This window comes from Haliotis asinina, chromosome 9, assembly GCF_037392515.1.
Source record: "Haliotis asinina isolate JCU_RB_2024 chromosome 9, JCU_Hal_asi_v2, whole genome shotgun sequence".
Taxonomy (NCBI): Eukaryota; Metazoa; Mollusca; class Gastropoda; order Lepetellida; family Haliotidae; genus Haliotis; species Haliotis asinina.
The window spans coordinates 60,578,187-60,594,389 of NC_090288.1; the positions used below are offsets into that span (position 1 = coordinate 60,578,187).

Below are 16,203 nucleotides of genomic sequence, written 5' to 3' on the forward strand. Positions count from 1 at the left end.
ATCCTGTTATACATTCCCCTAGTGAATAATATACCATATACAAATGTTCAGTTTATATTTTGATGTCATAAGAGGCGACTATGCTTGTCGGAAGAGGCGACTAACGGGATCGAGTGGTCAGGCTTGCTGAGTTGGTTGACACATGTCATCGGTTCCCAACTGCGCAGATCCATGCTCATGTTGTTGGTCACTGGATTGTCTGGTCCAGACTCGATTATTTCCAGACCGCCGCCATATGGCTGGAATATTGCCGAGTGCGGCGTAAAACTAAACTCACTCACTCAATCAGCTACTAGTTTATATCTTGAAGAAAAATAATTAAAAGCAATATATCCAAAAGGGAAGCATGATTATGATAATTTATTACACAAACAAAATCGAATGCTCTGTTTGAATGACATTTGGTGGTTTACAATGAAGACATATTCAGGTACTTTATGTAGGACAGCCTTATTGCAGTATAACTCTTTCGACATCGCTACTTACATTGTTGTAATGCAAGATTATAATACTACAGCACAGCAATAGTTGGTTGTCAGGGATAGTATTTTTTAACTTTAGATGTGGACTATGTTAATGACAAGCCATTCTCACGATTACCTAGATATTACTGACATCTTTAACTGGTTTAACGACATATGTACCACTTTCAGAGTAACGGGTGCTTGAGAATGGCAAGGTTGTTGGTGTTGGGTAGGCGACTTTTAGGGGCATGCATAAACATGAGCCGTTTTTCTTTTTCGACATCGTGCGAAAGGGTGGACAATTGCAACAATGGGTTCGAGAGTCAATACAAGAACCCTACTCCTAGAGGAAGGCGACAACCTTAAGATTTTCATGTTCATTTTATCCATACATATGTGTTTATAAAATATTTCAGGTTGTCTTGTCTTGTCCGGCAGAAGAAAGAACACTAGTGGCACCATCTTTCCGTTGACATGAGCGTGTAGACCGGGTGTACAGCTGTGTGAAGAAGGGATGGCACTCCGCAGAACGTTCTACGGGTTGTTGTAGCACATACTGATTCGGAAACCATGCACATAACGAGAAATTCAACTGAAGAGTTGTCCTTTGCAATGCTATCACCCATTCAAAATATAAATAACGCTGTATGCATTGCATTACTGATATAATTGAAATCAGGAATTTGTTTATATCGTTAAATCATATCCTGATGTATTTAATCTGAAAACATATCAACAATTCCATTCAAGATATGCTTTATTAAGTCGTTGATAAAACATATTTTATTAATTAGCACTTGATTCATTTCATAATGGGGCGATGAGGTTTCCTAATGGTTAAATCGGTTTCTCGTCACGCCAAAGTTCGGGTTCGATTCCCCACGTGAGTACACATACAGTGTCCCCCACCGTGATACTGATGATACATTGCTAAAAGCGGCGTTAAACTGAAAGCACTCGCTCATCACGTAATATCATGGATTATATTTTATAATTCTTTATGCGTTTTCTTAATTTCAAGATATCTTCAGTTCAATTCATACAGATGATATCGGTACCGTCTTCATATAGGTCTTGAAATGACTAGCCATATTTTGATGCCTCCTACGCGAAAACCAGCGATTATGTGTCTTCAGGTGTTTTCTGTGATGTATTCATCTTCATTCATCCAATTTGTTGGAAACATGTAAGTATTTTACATTTGCTGTGTTCTTCTTCTATGTTGGTATGCGCCGTGTAAGTTAAAACAGATAATTCGTTTCAAATGGTTCATCTACTTTTGTTCGACGTTCCATGACATGTTTCAGTAGAATGGATTTTATTTCATGAGGCCAATTATAATCAGGAATATATACAATGAAATGCAAATGTGAAACTTATACATAAATAAGGCAGGGATACTAGCAGTGCACAATGGGGTCCCGTGAAAATCCGGATTAGAATTTGATCTTCAGCAACCCATGCTTGTTGTAAGAGGTGATTATGGACAGTCAATCTCACTGACTCGGTTGACATATGTCATCCCAACTGCACAGATCGATGCTCATGCTGTTCATCACTGGAGTCTCCGGTGCAGACTATATTATTTACAGACCATATAGTTGGAATCATACTCAGTGCATGCCATCACAACATTAACCAACAAACCAACATATGGCAGACAAGATCTTAGTCTCTTGTGTTTGGGTTGCAACTGGTCCCTGGAGCAGTCTCGGAGACATGTTTGATGCATTTGGTCTTACTTCCACGGTGTGATTCGTTCATTATAATTTTTATGTAGAGCTAGGACGCGCGCTCGCACATGCACATGCACACGCACATGCACACGCACACGCATACGCACACGCACATGCACACGCACACGCACACGCACACCATAATGGCACATAAAAACCACCACGACAGGCGTCTACGTAGTTTGAATAACAGTTTCTGGTAAAGACAGGCTGAACTAGTCAAACAAAGGTATAATTTTCATGCAACGCCAACTGGATGGTACTGATGTTACGGTACTGTTTCCATCTTATCTGTTATAAATATACACATTCACCTTTTAGTTGTATTATTTATACTGACTCAAATCCCAATAAATATGTCTAAATGAACCGATTGCACATGATCAAGTTTATCATTAGTTTATACAAAAAAAACCCATAGTATTCCGATCAATTATTATCACTTGTTTTTATTTCACGTGAAAGTCTTCATGAAATATGTTTTACATACTGCTGCCTATTTCTATGGTAATTGCATCTTACTTCTGCGGTGCGGTGTGGTGTGGTTAAAACTACACACTGTCAACTCCCTGGACACTAACATCACAACGTTAATTTGCTCAATGTGACCAACTCCATATAAAATGTACAGTTTATGAGTTTGATTTTTCGACGATAATTGAAGAACTACTGACGCAATAAAGCTTTCCCTGCGAATGAACATCTAAAATATATCTAAGAACTGACAACTGAAACTACTGATCAAGATGTCATATTTCGTGTTCAAATGATCATTTTCCGCGATCTTGTTTGGACACTCAGGAGGGTGCCCTCGCAAAACGCACAGTGGCAATAAATGTACAGGGCGTCAATTAAGCTATGGCAGAAAGATCTGTAAATTTCTAGACCCGTCTGTCAAATGGCAAAACCTGATATTCTGGCAAAATAATGAAAACGTTAGGAACAGCTTACCCTTAAGGTTGTGCCACGTACCTCTGGGGCACTGAATTCCACATTTCGTGTGGACAGCGTTTCCACGGGCGTATATCCAGTGTCCCGCCATGATGTTGCTGGATTTTTGCTAAAAGCAGTGTAAAACACTGCTCACTGACTTTTCTTTCAGACAATGGTGGCAAGAAATTAAAACAAGGTGAGCCAGTGTGCTATCGGATTGGACCATTGCCTTTGTTAAGTCATGCAATAGTATATGCATGTAGATATAAGTTTATTGTAAGCCCACACAATTGAAATCTTGAACTGTTCAGGTAAGAAGCAGTTCCCATTAAATCATGGACTTATATATCGAATTATACCCAGATTTCCCGTTTATATATATCGTTTTGTTACACCTATCTGAATAATGATGACTAATACTTATAGTCACCTCAGGTTAATCAACAACTTTCGAAATATGTCCCTTCACGTCTATCATGTAAGCCATTTTGACCTGTGTATACGTGATGTGCGTAACGGACGTCAGTACGGCTCTACAAACGTCAGTACGGCTCTACAAACGTCAGTACGGCTCTACAAACGTCAGTACGGCTCTACAAACGTCAGTACGGCTCTACAAACGTCAGTAGTGTATTTGGATGTTTTTGTGTTGAACGAGGAGATGTCATGGAAACAATGTCCCTGTACTACTGTCATGGCTATATAATAAATACGACACACCGTTCCTGGCTTACTGGTGTAATTGTTAGCAGACCTTTCTAGTTTAGTGATCATATTAAAATTCTGTTGTAAACAAAGCACAAAATACACAGTAAGAGCTAGCATGGCCCCTCTGTAGAGTTACTACCGTTGACATGGAGAAAACGGACAAAGTCTAACAGATATTTTTTCCACTTTATATGTTTTGGGAAATTGGAAAAAGAGGAAACCAAATGACCACGATCCACTACCTTAAACCTGCCAAGGATCAATTCAGTGCAATGCAGAGCGATTCGTTTCAGGCGTCAAGTTCATTTCACGAGTTGTTAAACGGGTTATTAAACAATTCGTTGGTGGTTCAGTCACAAGTGAGGGTGGAACCACCGTAAGGATCACGTAAACCATATCAAGGAAAGAGAGAGAGAGTACATTGTATTTCGAAATGAAAATACAGCACACATTAATTGCCTACCTTTTTCAAAATCACTTCTCAGAGTCACAGCCGCCTATGGTTCAAACTGACTGTATGTCTTTGAGTTTGAAAGCTGTGGTTTTCATGTAAATTTCCATTCGACTGTTACATGGCAACAGTTTGCAATATTCATATGGATGCAGCCTTCACTACGCAAGACATAAAACTTCAGTTTCGTTTTGATATTTCATTTGTATGGTACACCTGCATTTTCAGGTAAGCCATGAGTGGATCCAATGGGTGGTGGTGGTGGTGGTGTGTGTTGGGGGTGGGAGGGGGTCAGAGGGTTCGACCCCCACCCACCACCCTCCATCTGCCCTCCTCCCTTTAGAAATTCAAGGATCCGCCCATGTAAATCGAGCTAAGTTTCCCTTGCAATATTTGTATCTAAATATTATGAAATATGAAAACTGGAAGCTCTCTATAATTTACTGAAATTTATTCATGCGTAAATTGTGAAAAATAGTACTTAAAAGGGGATAATTATCTGCTTTTGGTCAGTTTGACGGCTCGGAAAACAACCGCGCCTCAGCGAAGAGGTGTGTGTCGTTTCAAGCCACCTGATTGGCTGAAAAACATGGTCACGTGACAAGACACAACAAACTCATGTTGCCTCGTGGAAGTTTGTTTGCCACTTTGACCGACTTACGTCGCCTCATGTTTTCTCGCATTTGACAGGAAAGGTTTGTAGTTGCACGTAAATAGTGTTACATAAAGTATATGACATAGTTTATATGTTACCTGTTGCATTTACAATTAGAAGCATGTCTGAGCTTTTATTCAGTAAATAACCTCACGCGAATATTTCCAACGACCTTGACACTTGGATACGTGGTTCCAACAAATATGGTTGTTATCTATTTCTTTGCGAAATGATGAATTGATGTCAGCGAGAATAAAACACATTATCTCCCCCGTGACAACGATTTGTCTACCTGCAGCATCTCATGTCAGTTGATAATCTCTCTTTCGCTATCACCGCCACTCGCACTAAAGACCTCCCCCACCCCTACCTCGCCTTAGTGCAGAAAAACGCAGTCGTGAATCACGTGATATTCCTCATGGTCTAACTGTTTTTTCACATGGCAGACAAATGATGTATGCATTTAGCACAGATTACTTTAATTGAGTATTTATGTAATTAATGATTCAATTCGTATGTTGCTAACGATAATATAGTAACATGATCATGTATAGACTAACTCCCTTGTCTGTGAAGGCATACAATTTTGATAGAAACTAAAAATTCCATTATTTAACTCTTAGATACTTTACAACCTTTCCAAATTTTCAACTTGGGGGGTCAAATGAAGGTTGTTGATTTGTCGATCTTTGTTTTAGATCACACACTGTCATGATATAGTGATGTATGTATATTTATGTAATGATTAATTAATGATGTATCAGCACCTAGGAACTGAGATTATTTACATAAGGTCAGTATACAAAATGTGATGTTAGTATGGGTTCTATATTCATTGAGCAAGAAAATACTTTTTCTCAATATGGAAGCACATGGTATGATAGCTGTGTTAAGTAATGAGAACACTGTGGTAATATTAAAGCCAAGCTACAAGTCTGTTCACAAATAGTCAGCCTCTATTACTTATCTAGCTGCTTTGTGTAATTTCAACCACTGTAGCAGTAAATTTCTCATGCACTTCATTATGTTCATCAAGGCAAGGCTTCCTCACAAATTCATGCATAACAACATAATTGTTCATGCACTGAAAAGTTTACCCTGGGGCAGTCCTTGGACACCTGGTTGTAATGCCAGCAGTATCACCGAGGTGGACACCTGGTTATAGCGCCTCCCTGGTTTTCACCTAGACAAACAGTGGCATGGGAACCAGGGTATACTATATGTCAATGATTCCAATGACTGAGTTGGTGTTATATTCAGGTGTCCACCTCAGAGATTTGATGGTGTTTCATTCAGGTGTCCACCTCAGTGATATTGCTGGTGTTTCATTCAGGTGTCCACCTCAGTGATATTGCTAGTGTTTCATTCAGGTGTCCACCTCAGAGATTTTGCTAGTGTTTCATTCAGGTGTCCACCTCAGTGATATTGCTAGTGTTTCATTCAGGTGTCCACCTCAGTGATATTGCTGGTGTTTCATTCAGGTGTCCACCTCAGTGATATTGCTGGTGTTTCATTCAGGTGTCCACCTCAGTGATATTGCTGGTGTTTCATTCAGGTGTCCACCTCAGTGATATTGCTAGTGTTTCATTCAGGTGTCCACCTCAGAGATTTTGCTTGTGTTATAACCAGGTGTCCACCTCAAATAATGTTATATTCAGGTGTCCACCATGGTGATATTGCTGGTATTTTATTCATGTGTCAACCTCAGAGATATTGCTGAGGGTGTATCAAGGTGTCCACCTCGGTGACATTGCTGGTGTTTTATTCAAATGTCCACCTCAGAGATTTTGATGGGGTGATATTCAGGTGTCAACCTCAGTGATATTGCTGATGTTTCATTCAGGTGTCCACCTCAGAGATATTGCTAGGGTTATATACAGGTGTCCACCTCGGTGACATTGCTGGTGTTTCATTCAGGTGTCCACCTCAGAGATTTTGATGGGGTTATATTCAGGTGTTCACCTCAGTGATATTGCTGATGTTTCATTCAGGTGTCCACCTCAGAGATTTGATGGTGTCATATTCAGGTGTCCACCTCAGAGATTTGCTTGGGTTTTATTCAGGTGTCCACCTTGGTGTTAGAGATGGTGTTTCATTCATGTGTCCACATCAGGGATATTGCTGGTGTTATATTCAGCTGTTCACCTCAGTGATATAGCTGGTGTTATAACCAGATGTACAGCTTGGTGATATGGCTGGTGTTATAACCATGTGTTCACCTTGGCGATGTGCCTGGTGTTTTATTCAGGTGTCCACCTTGGTGATAGAGATGGTGTTTTATTCAGGTGTCCACCTTGGTGATATTGCTGGCATAATAACTGGGTGTCCATCTAGGGATATTGCTGGTGTTTTAATCAGGTGTCCACCTTGGTGATATTGCTGGTGTTATATTCAGGTGTTCACCTTGCTGATGCGGATGGTATTATAACCAAGTGTCCACCTTGGTGATATTCCTGGTGTTATACAGGTGTTCACCTTGGTGATGTGGATGGTGTTATAACCAGGTGTCCTCCTTTGTGATATGGCTGGTGTCATAACCAGGTGTCCATCTCTGTGATATTGCTGGTGTTTTATCCAGGTGTCCACCTTGGTGATATTGCTGGCATTATAGCCAGGTGTCTACCTCAGTGATGTTGCTGGTGTTTTATTCAGGTGTTCTCTGTGACAATGCTGGTGTTATATTCATGTGTCCACCTTGGTGATATGGCTGGTGTTATAACCACATATCCACCTCAGTGATATTGCTGGCATAATGACCAGATGTCCACTTTGGTGATGTTGCTGCAGTTTCATTCAGTTGTCCACCTAGGTGATATTGCTGACGTTATAACGATGTGTCCACCTTGGTGATATTTCGGGAAGCCCCAAAACCATACTCACCCTAGAGTGAGTTTAGTTTTAACCTGCTTTTAGCAACGTTCAAGCAATATCACGAAGGGGGACACCAGAAATGGTCTTCACACATTGTACCCATGAGGGGAATCAAACCTTAGTCTTGGGCATGATGAACAAATGCTTCAATTACTGCCCCTAGCAAGACATCGCAGATGTTAAGATTAGTGACTGGTTTGTGTCATGTAATTGTTCCAATTTGTGATTCATATTATATAATATCACCCAGGTGTAGATTTTTCGCTGATGCCACTGTTTTATAGCTGGAAAATTGCTGACTGTAGTTGTAAGCAGGAAACAGAATATAATGCTTGTTCTCAGAAGATATCTTTTTGCGATTAATTTTAGTGTAACTTCAGAAATAGTATGTTTCACATACTTAAAAGATGTATCTTATTTTCAGAACACAAGCATTGTTGTGTCCATTATACGTTATAATCATATTCACAACAAGTGAGAGCTAAAAAAACTTCTGTGGACAAACTTAACTGAACTTTCGGCACCTTGGTCATCCTCAGGGGAGAGACAACTTGCACCAAGACAGCTTCACACAAACGTTTGGAGATCAGTCACGTGACATTCAAGGTCGGAATTGACCATGCTGCACCATGTGTGCTACCGCCACCAGGCATGTCGCCATATGTTCAAGCGTGTAGGTGGATGTGTGTACTCCAGTAGGAGACACATGGGAGATGAACGGAGGGTTGTAGCCATTCGACGTGAGACCATAAATGTTTGGGAGAGAAGAGCACCGTTGTCACCTAGCCATGTGGCCAAACTTGTCAAGGATGGGATCAAAGTCATCGTTCAGCCATCAAACAGAAGAGCATACAGCATGCAGGTAAGGAGGTCATGTGATATCTTGGTGAATGATAGTCACCGCTCACTGAAATGCAAGGAGGGATCTTGGATTTGAACCCGACTGTCCAATTTTCACAGCAGGCTCCAGAAGCCCAGTCAGTACTTGTCGGATTCACTTTGAGTGGTAAACATACAGGACCCACATCACCTGTGTATTGCCTGAATACCATTCAAAGCTGTTTTAGACCAAGTATACTGACTCCCCAGGGAATCCCAGCTCATAATGTTCTTAATCCTTGAGAACATGGAAAAGAAGTGCTTGCTCTGACCTCAAACGGTCAGTGGAAACTGCATTAGGATTGCTTATGTATAGGTTTTGGAATCGTATAGTGCTGATTTAAATTAACATGCCTTTGCAGTATTGAGAATGTGTTGAATTATTAATCAGGTTTAGTCATCCCAGACTCACACATTTTCTTTTGATAAACTTTGGTCAGTGATGTGTGCTTAAAGAAGCTTTGAGTAGTAATCAAGTCATATTATGGTGTGCCATTTTCATATGGGAGGAATTCCTGATGTGATGCAAGTCCCAGACCTTTGCCACTTTGATGGAGTCCATGAGCTGTGGTGCTGTCATACCATGGAACGAAATTAGGGCGAGCCTATAGTCATGAGTTTTCTGTGCCCAAGAACCACAACTCTGCACTGCACAACTCAGTGCCTGAGCTATGACTGGGCCACCCATGTTGAGATTCTTTCTACTGCTTCTTTGATCAGCCCAATATATTCTCCTTTCACTTTAGAGTCAGTGTATATACATTGGTTGACATGGTGTGTGTTGACAGGAGTATGCTAACAGGGGTGCCGTCATCCAAGAAGACCTGAGTGAGGCATCCCTGGTCATTGGCGTGAAGCAGGTTCCCATTGACCTCCTCATGCCAGAGAAGACATACGCCTTTTTCTCCCACACCATCAAAGCCCAGGAGGCAAACATGTCACTGCTTGATGCCATTCTGGAGAAGGTAGGTGCTCATGATACATAACACATGAGAGATTTTTCGGAGGAGATGTCATCAACTTGCAGGACTTAGTTCTAGAGTATGTGGATCACATGATTTCTTCTGAGTTGTTACCCTGTCCCAATATGTATTGGTTTGTATGGTGATGCTGTTGGTTTAACTTGTAATGAACCCTGTTAACTGTGATTGCAGAATATTCGCCTGATCGACTATGAGAAGATGGTGGATGAGAATGGTCAACGTGTGGTGGCCTTTGGGAAGTATGCAGGCGTGGCAGGCATGATCAATGTACTGCACGGGATGGGGTTACGGCTACTGGCTCTGGGACATCACACTCCATTCATGGTAGGTGGGATTCCAGTTGGCAACATTGCTCTGGGACATGTCACAATCCATTCATGACAATGTTAGTAGCAAGACAATGGGATTCCTGTTTTAAAGAATATAAAAAAAGGCCATTTAAACACCCATCTAACCCACATGACATTTTTTTCAAGTGTATTTTGTCTGTGTAGCACATTGGGCCCAGCCACAACTACAGGAACACTGAGATGGCCCGTCAGGCTGTGCGAGATGCGGGCTACGAGATTGCACTTGACAGACTGCCCAAGTCTCTTGGTACACTCACATTTGTGTTTACAGGTTCCGGGAATGTCTCTAAGGTAACGCTTTAATCTTGTGGTAGAGATAGGGATAATTTTGCTATTGTTAATGAAGATGGTTTGTTTACCATCAACACTTAGTAGTAGTAGTACCAAAGGTATTTACAGGTAGGCGTTAGCCTAGTGTTCACTAGTCACACCGAAGGCCTGGGTTTTATTGTCCATATAGGTATCATCTGTCAAACGCATTAATGGTATATACTGCCATTGTTAACTGGAATTTGATGGCATTCATAGCTGGCATAGGTCCCAGGAAAACATGCTGGTCTCGCTCTGGGCATTCAGGGTTAGAACAGGTATCCAGCAAAATATGCTGGTGTACATTTTATCAGATTGCCTTATAAATGCTGGAATATTGTTTAGCAGAAACAGTAAATATTTGCTCAACAAACACAGACTAACAAGTGCTGAAACTGGCACAAACCAATACTTATTCAAGCATCAGAGTTGTAGGAAGAGTCTGTGCTGTTTCAGGGTGCTCAGGAAGTGTTTCAGGAGCTCCCACACGAATACATTGAACCACAGTATCTTCCCAAGGTGGCCAGGCATGGAGGTCAGTATAGGGAATTCATACAGTGAGCACAGATATGGGGTGTCAGAAAATTCTACATATCCCAGAATCCCATGTTCTTCATGAGAACTGTCTGTCTCTCTTCCATACACAGAGATCAGGCTGATGATGCTGTGACCTGATGGCGCACATGGATGTGTGTGCATGCATTCAGTCAGATACAGACTGATATATTTTCAGCAGTTCTAGGCCAAAGGCCCTTTATACAAAATGCTAGCACACTGGTCATGTGTACATGCTGTATTTATCATCCAAAACTGTGTTCCACAGGAGATATAGGATGTGCAAGGTCAGATAATATCTCCTTGGAGATAATTTTGACAGTAGATTTTGTACAATGACTTGACAGTGCTATACAGTGCTATGACATTGCTGCACTGTAAGTATAATGGTAGTACTGTCTTCAGAGATGTGCATTTTTCATTGAAAACTAATGAAGAATGATTTTGGATGATAAATAGAATCTCAACCTTGTGTCTACTGATATTAGTTCTATCAACACTCATTGATAAAGGTAAAAGTATCCTTGATAAGCCTCGTCTATTTGTTACTTCATCAACTCGTGTTGATATATTTGATATCAGTGGACACTTGGGTTAGATTCTGTATATACAGTGGCTGAAAACATTGTCATATCACAAAGGAGACCTGGAAGTTAGATTCATGGTTTCAAGAAACTATCCTCAACAAGCGCAGTAACAAAGGTCTGCCGTTATGAGTAAACAGGAGGAAAGGCATTCTTGTGTAACATCTGCATCTCTCACATATTGATACAAGGTACAAATATGTAGGCACAATGTTGGTACTGTGAATGAACACATGCACATTCCATTTTCAAGTTTCTTACTTTCTTGCACAGAGGAAGCAACATGGCAAACCAATGTGTGTATATTATTGCAAGAACACCCCTCAAAATTCAGCCAAATAAAATCATCCAGACTGCAGTTAACAAATATATGATAGAAGGCATTCTTGTCTAATATTTACAGATCTCTAACATACTACCATATAAATACAGATGCAGGCACAATGTTAGCATCATATTGTGAATGCAGAACTTTAATAATGATAGTAAATGAAACCAATGAATCACAAGCTGCTAGGTCATACTGGTTGTAGACAAATAGCCACTATACACCAATATGCTCAAATCTCTTAATGTCTGAAGAAGAACAATCATCAGCTGTTGATTTATATATTAATACCTTTTGCATTGAACAATTTGAAATTTGTATTTGTTTCACTCACTCACTCACTCACTCACTCACTCACTCACTCACTCACTCACTCACTCACTCACTCACTCACTCACTCACACTCACTCACTCACTCACTCACTCACTCACTCACTCACTAACTCACTGTTGTTCCAGCCACCAACAAGGTGTACGCATGTGTTGTGAGCCGAGATGATCATTACGTCCGAAAGGATGGGGGAGCGTTCAGTGCGGATGAATTTGAGGAGCACCCTGAAAGATATGCTTCAGCCTTCAGTCATAAGGTATGAACAGTTTGGTTGATCTTTCATTGCGGGCCAGTGGGTTGTTAAGGTAGCTATTTGACCAAGGCTATAGGTTAGTGCACAGGCTAGCTATTCTCAAAACGTTCGTAGCCCTACAAACTTCTTAAGCCCATTCTTAACTCATTGACTACAATCAAAGTTAAGAATTCTTAGGGGTAAGAATGTCTCAAGAATTAGGGCCAAGGGTATAGTCTGTAACACTCTAAGAAGTGACTTGCTTCAATATATCCTGACCATATAGCAAGTCGTGGTCTTCCTCCCTTCCTTAAAGGTAAGGAGATTGATTTGAGGGTTGGGGGAAATGGTAGGATTATAGTAGGTTTTAGTTTGTAGGAATAATTATAGTTAGGGTTCTTCTTTTAGATTAAATAGATTACTAGGTGTGAGAGGGAGTCTTGCATTTATTCTGTTAAATTTGGTTCAGTTTATTTTTATTAACTAATAAATTGTATTTATTTTTTTAATTTGATTTATGTTATTATTCTGCAAGAATCTTTAGCTTTGACTTCCAACTATCATAGAACTTGAAAAAAGGTTATGAAAGGGTTCGGTTTCAATGCACCAAGTTAACATCGTCTAAAAAACATGAAACTCACCCACCCCTGTCCCCACTAGGTGGCACCATATGCTTCCTGTATCATCAATGGCATCTACTGGGCACCGAATGCTCCTCGTCTACTGTCCATCCCAGATGCCAAGGTGCTTCTACGACCTCAGGAATCTCCTTGGATTGCGTCCAGTGCAGGATGTCCTCAGCTCCCCCATCGGCTTGTGGCCATCTGTGATATCTCTGCTGACCCTGGCGGCTCTATCGAGTTCATGAAGGAGTGCACAACCATCGATTCTCCGTTCTGTTTGTACGATGCTGAACAGAACATGGAGACAGAGAGGTAGATATGTTGTACTGGGGTTATATGATGAGAATCTAGTGGCATTGTATAAACCTTACCACCTAAAGTTACCACCTAAACTCATGTGGCATAACGTGTGCAACAATGGACAACATTCTTGACCATTGTGATGTCATTAGTTGCCATTCTTGACCATTGTGATGTCATCGGTTACCATTCTTGACCATTGTGACGTCATCAGTTACCACTCTTGATCATTATGATGTCATCAGTTACCATGCCTCTGAAGCTGAATAGCTGTAGTTCTTTACACCTTTCTTGTCAAAAGACCTTTTGATTGAATTCAGTGTTTGCTGACTTTAGTTCTGAATCATCAGTAATGGAGTGTATATAAATGGTCTGGTATTCTAGTTTTGCTGGTGATGGTGTCCTGATCTGCTCAATTGACAACATGCCTGCCCAGATTCCACGCGAGGCCACAGACTTCTTTGGGAGCTTGTTACTGCCGTATGTTAAAGATATGGTGAGCTTCTCACTGGCGTAGATTCAACCACATTGATTAGACAAATAGGTGTTGATGTCAAGGACTTTATGCATAGTTATGTTTAGTAAGTGTCATTAACTACAAAAGTAACATGTGTGCATGCCTGCCTGTCTGGCTGCCTACACAATACAGTTCTAACCCAAGGTCATCTGACAATGGTGGACATGTTAAGTGAAAACACAGCATTTCTCAAACATGAAAGAGTTCCACTTAATCAGGCACATACAATGTGGCCTCATCCACAGATGTGAATTGCTTGACTGGTGAAAGGTGTAAACAACGTGGCTGTATGGGGGCTGAACTCTGGAAGTTAGAGTATATTTTGAAAATCTATTCTTCACGCATATTTCGTAATGTTGTATTTGGCTTTCTACTGGTTTGCTTGTGATTCTGAGGTGCATAAACCTTTGACCTTTCTTTTAATGTTTCATTTTGCAGCTGAAGTCTGATGCCAAACATTCCTTCCATGAATATGACTGTTCTCCAGTGGTTAAAAATGTAAGTTTGGTGAAAGGATTTGATTACAGGATACAACAAAACTGTTGCAAACTTATGGGATGCATTATTCACTGTATACAGTAGTTGTATAAGGTTGGGGGTTAAACTTAAGACCTGTGTAACATCGGATGTCTTCTTACTGTAATCTATGGTTGACAAGACCAGGATGTTTAAAGGCTAATGTGATGTAGCTGAAATATGGCATAGGAAGGTAATATGGAAGGGATGTTGGGAAAGACGAGTTGTTACAGGTTTTTCTTGTGACACTGAAGGCTGGGGTTTGATTCCCCAGCCCATTTCTTGAGTGTCCTGCTGTGACATTGCTGGATTATTGCTGAAAGCAGCCTGAAAGTCAAGTGGAACATTCTTATCATTCCTGTTATTTTCACCTTTTGGCAGTACAGTGGTTGTAGTGTTATCTCTAAAGACTTGTGTTTGATTCCCACATTGCCCGATATGTGACTCACATTCCTTGTGTCCTCTGTTAAGCACAGAGGTCAGTCATGATGATGTTCAACTGAGTAAATTATCAGTGTGTCAAAATGACTTCTGATTCAGTAGTGTTTAAAACATTTGTTTTATTTGTCACAAAATAATCAGAATGCATGTCTTGTGCTGTCTTGTGTTTTTTTCAGGCAGTGATAGCTTCCAATGGATCTCTTGCACCAAATTATGAGTACATAGATGTCCTCCGAAAACAGGCTAAGTAAGTGGTCATGAAAATTGTCACATGTGCCTCACATACCACTTTCACACCAACAGTTGTATCTGCAGGTTGATCATGTTTCATATCAGAGCTATGTTGGATTGTTTATTGTTTTGTTTATGTATTCATCTGGTTCTTGTATGTCCTGATAGAAGATGTAGGGAGTCAAGAAATGAAATGAACGCAAATAGAAGTCATTGCTTGAATATGACACGTTGGTTCATGAGGAATCACTTGAGAATCTGGTGAGGTGGGTGGCATTTTCTTACCATATATTAATGTAGATAATCCAGCCCGCTTGACCCTTAAGATCAGTGTCAAAATGGTATGTTTTGTAAATAAGCACACCACCATCCCCAATTCCCCCCCTACGATGGGTTGTGGCCAACTCACACCAGACATCTTGCAGTTATGGTCTTTCTTTGTCGATTTATTGCGTGTAAATAGGTAGGTACTTAATGACTAGGAGCAAAATATTTTGAAATATTGATAACTGTATATATATGTTATTGATCTTTTATAGTAAGTAGCTGTAGTCATCGTAAACCACCAGGCTGGTGTACTGCCAGCGTGTAAGCTTGTCCTGACAGGGCACTCATGACCTGAAAAATATTTTCGTGTAATTGTATCTCAAAGATAAGGCGATCCCCCTTCTACAGACTTCTGTTTGTTTGTTTTTGCAGTGTTCATGTTCTGGGAGTATAGATTCTAATATATGACGTTGATGTACCTAATTATCCTTCTCCTCCAAATACACCTCTAGGAGCTCATGCAACCTCAGAACCGATAGTTCCCTATGACTCAAGACTTTGGTTACAGACTGTTATCTTTAATTATCCCATTCCGCCGCACCAGTGTCTGCCCTTACCATTACCTGTATCCTACCTATAACTCACTCTCACACTCACTCACTCACTCACTCACTCACTCACTCACTCACTCACTCACTCACTCACTCACTCACTTTCTCTTTCTCCTCTCCTGTTTGGGGCAGTAGGGTAGCCTAGTGGTTAAAGCTCTCACTTGTCATGCCGAAGGAGTATGCTCAAACCTGTTACATTGGGTTTGATTCCCCACATGGGTACAGTGTGTAAAGCCTGGGGAGTATTGCTGAGAGCACTCACTGACTCACTGACTCACTGACTCACTGACTCAATCACTCACTCACTCACTCCCTCACTCGTCTCTTG

General features: G+C 40.7%; 1 protein-coding gene across 1 annotated transcript in view; it reads left to right on the forward strand.

The window, feature by feature from the left end:
- The first annotated feature begins 4,887 nt into the window (after nt 1-4,887).
- The window catches only part of LOC137295597 (alpha-aminoadipic semialdehyde synthase, mitochondrial-like), a 48,586-nt gene continuing 37,270 nt past the window's right edge, over nt 4,888-16,203 (forward strand). Inside the window, exons 1-11 of the mRNA XM_067827027.1 lie at nt 4,888-4,987; nt 8,243-8,680; nt 9,486-9,662; nt 9,852-10,004; nt 10,175-10,321; nt 10,796-10,874; nt 12,266-12,393; nt 13,030-13,304; nt 13,677-13,788; nt 14,248-14,307; nt 14,943-15,013. Of these exons, the coding sequence (XP_067683128.1) occupies nt 8,438-8,680; nt 9,486-9,662; nt 9,852-10,004; nt 10,175-10,321; nt 10,796-10,874; nt 12,266-12,393; nt 13,030-13,304; nt 13,677-13,788; nt 14,248-14,307; nt 14,943-15,013 (1,445 nt within the window). The 5' untranslated portion in view covers nt 4,888-4,987; nt 8,243-8,437. The remainder of the gene's footprint in view (nt 4,988-8,242; nt 8,681-9,485; nt 9,663-9,851; nt 10,005-10,174; nt 10,322-10,795; nt 10,875-12,265; nt 12,394-13,029; nt 13,305-13,676; nt 13,789-14,247; nt 14,308-14,942; nt 15,014-16,203) is intronic.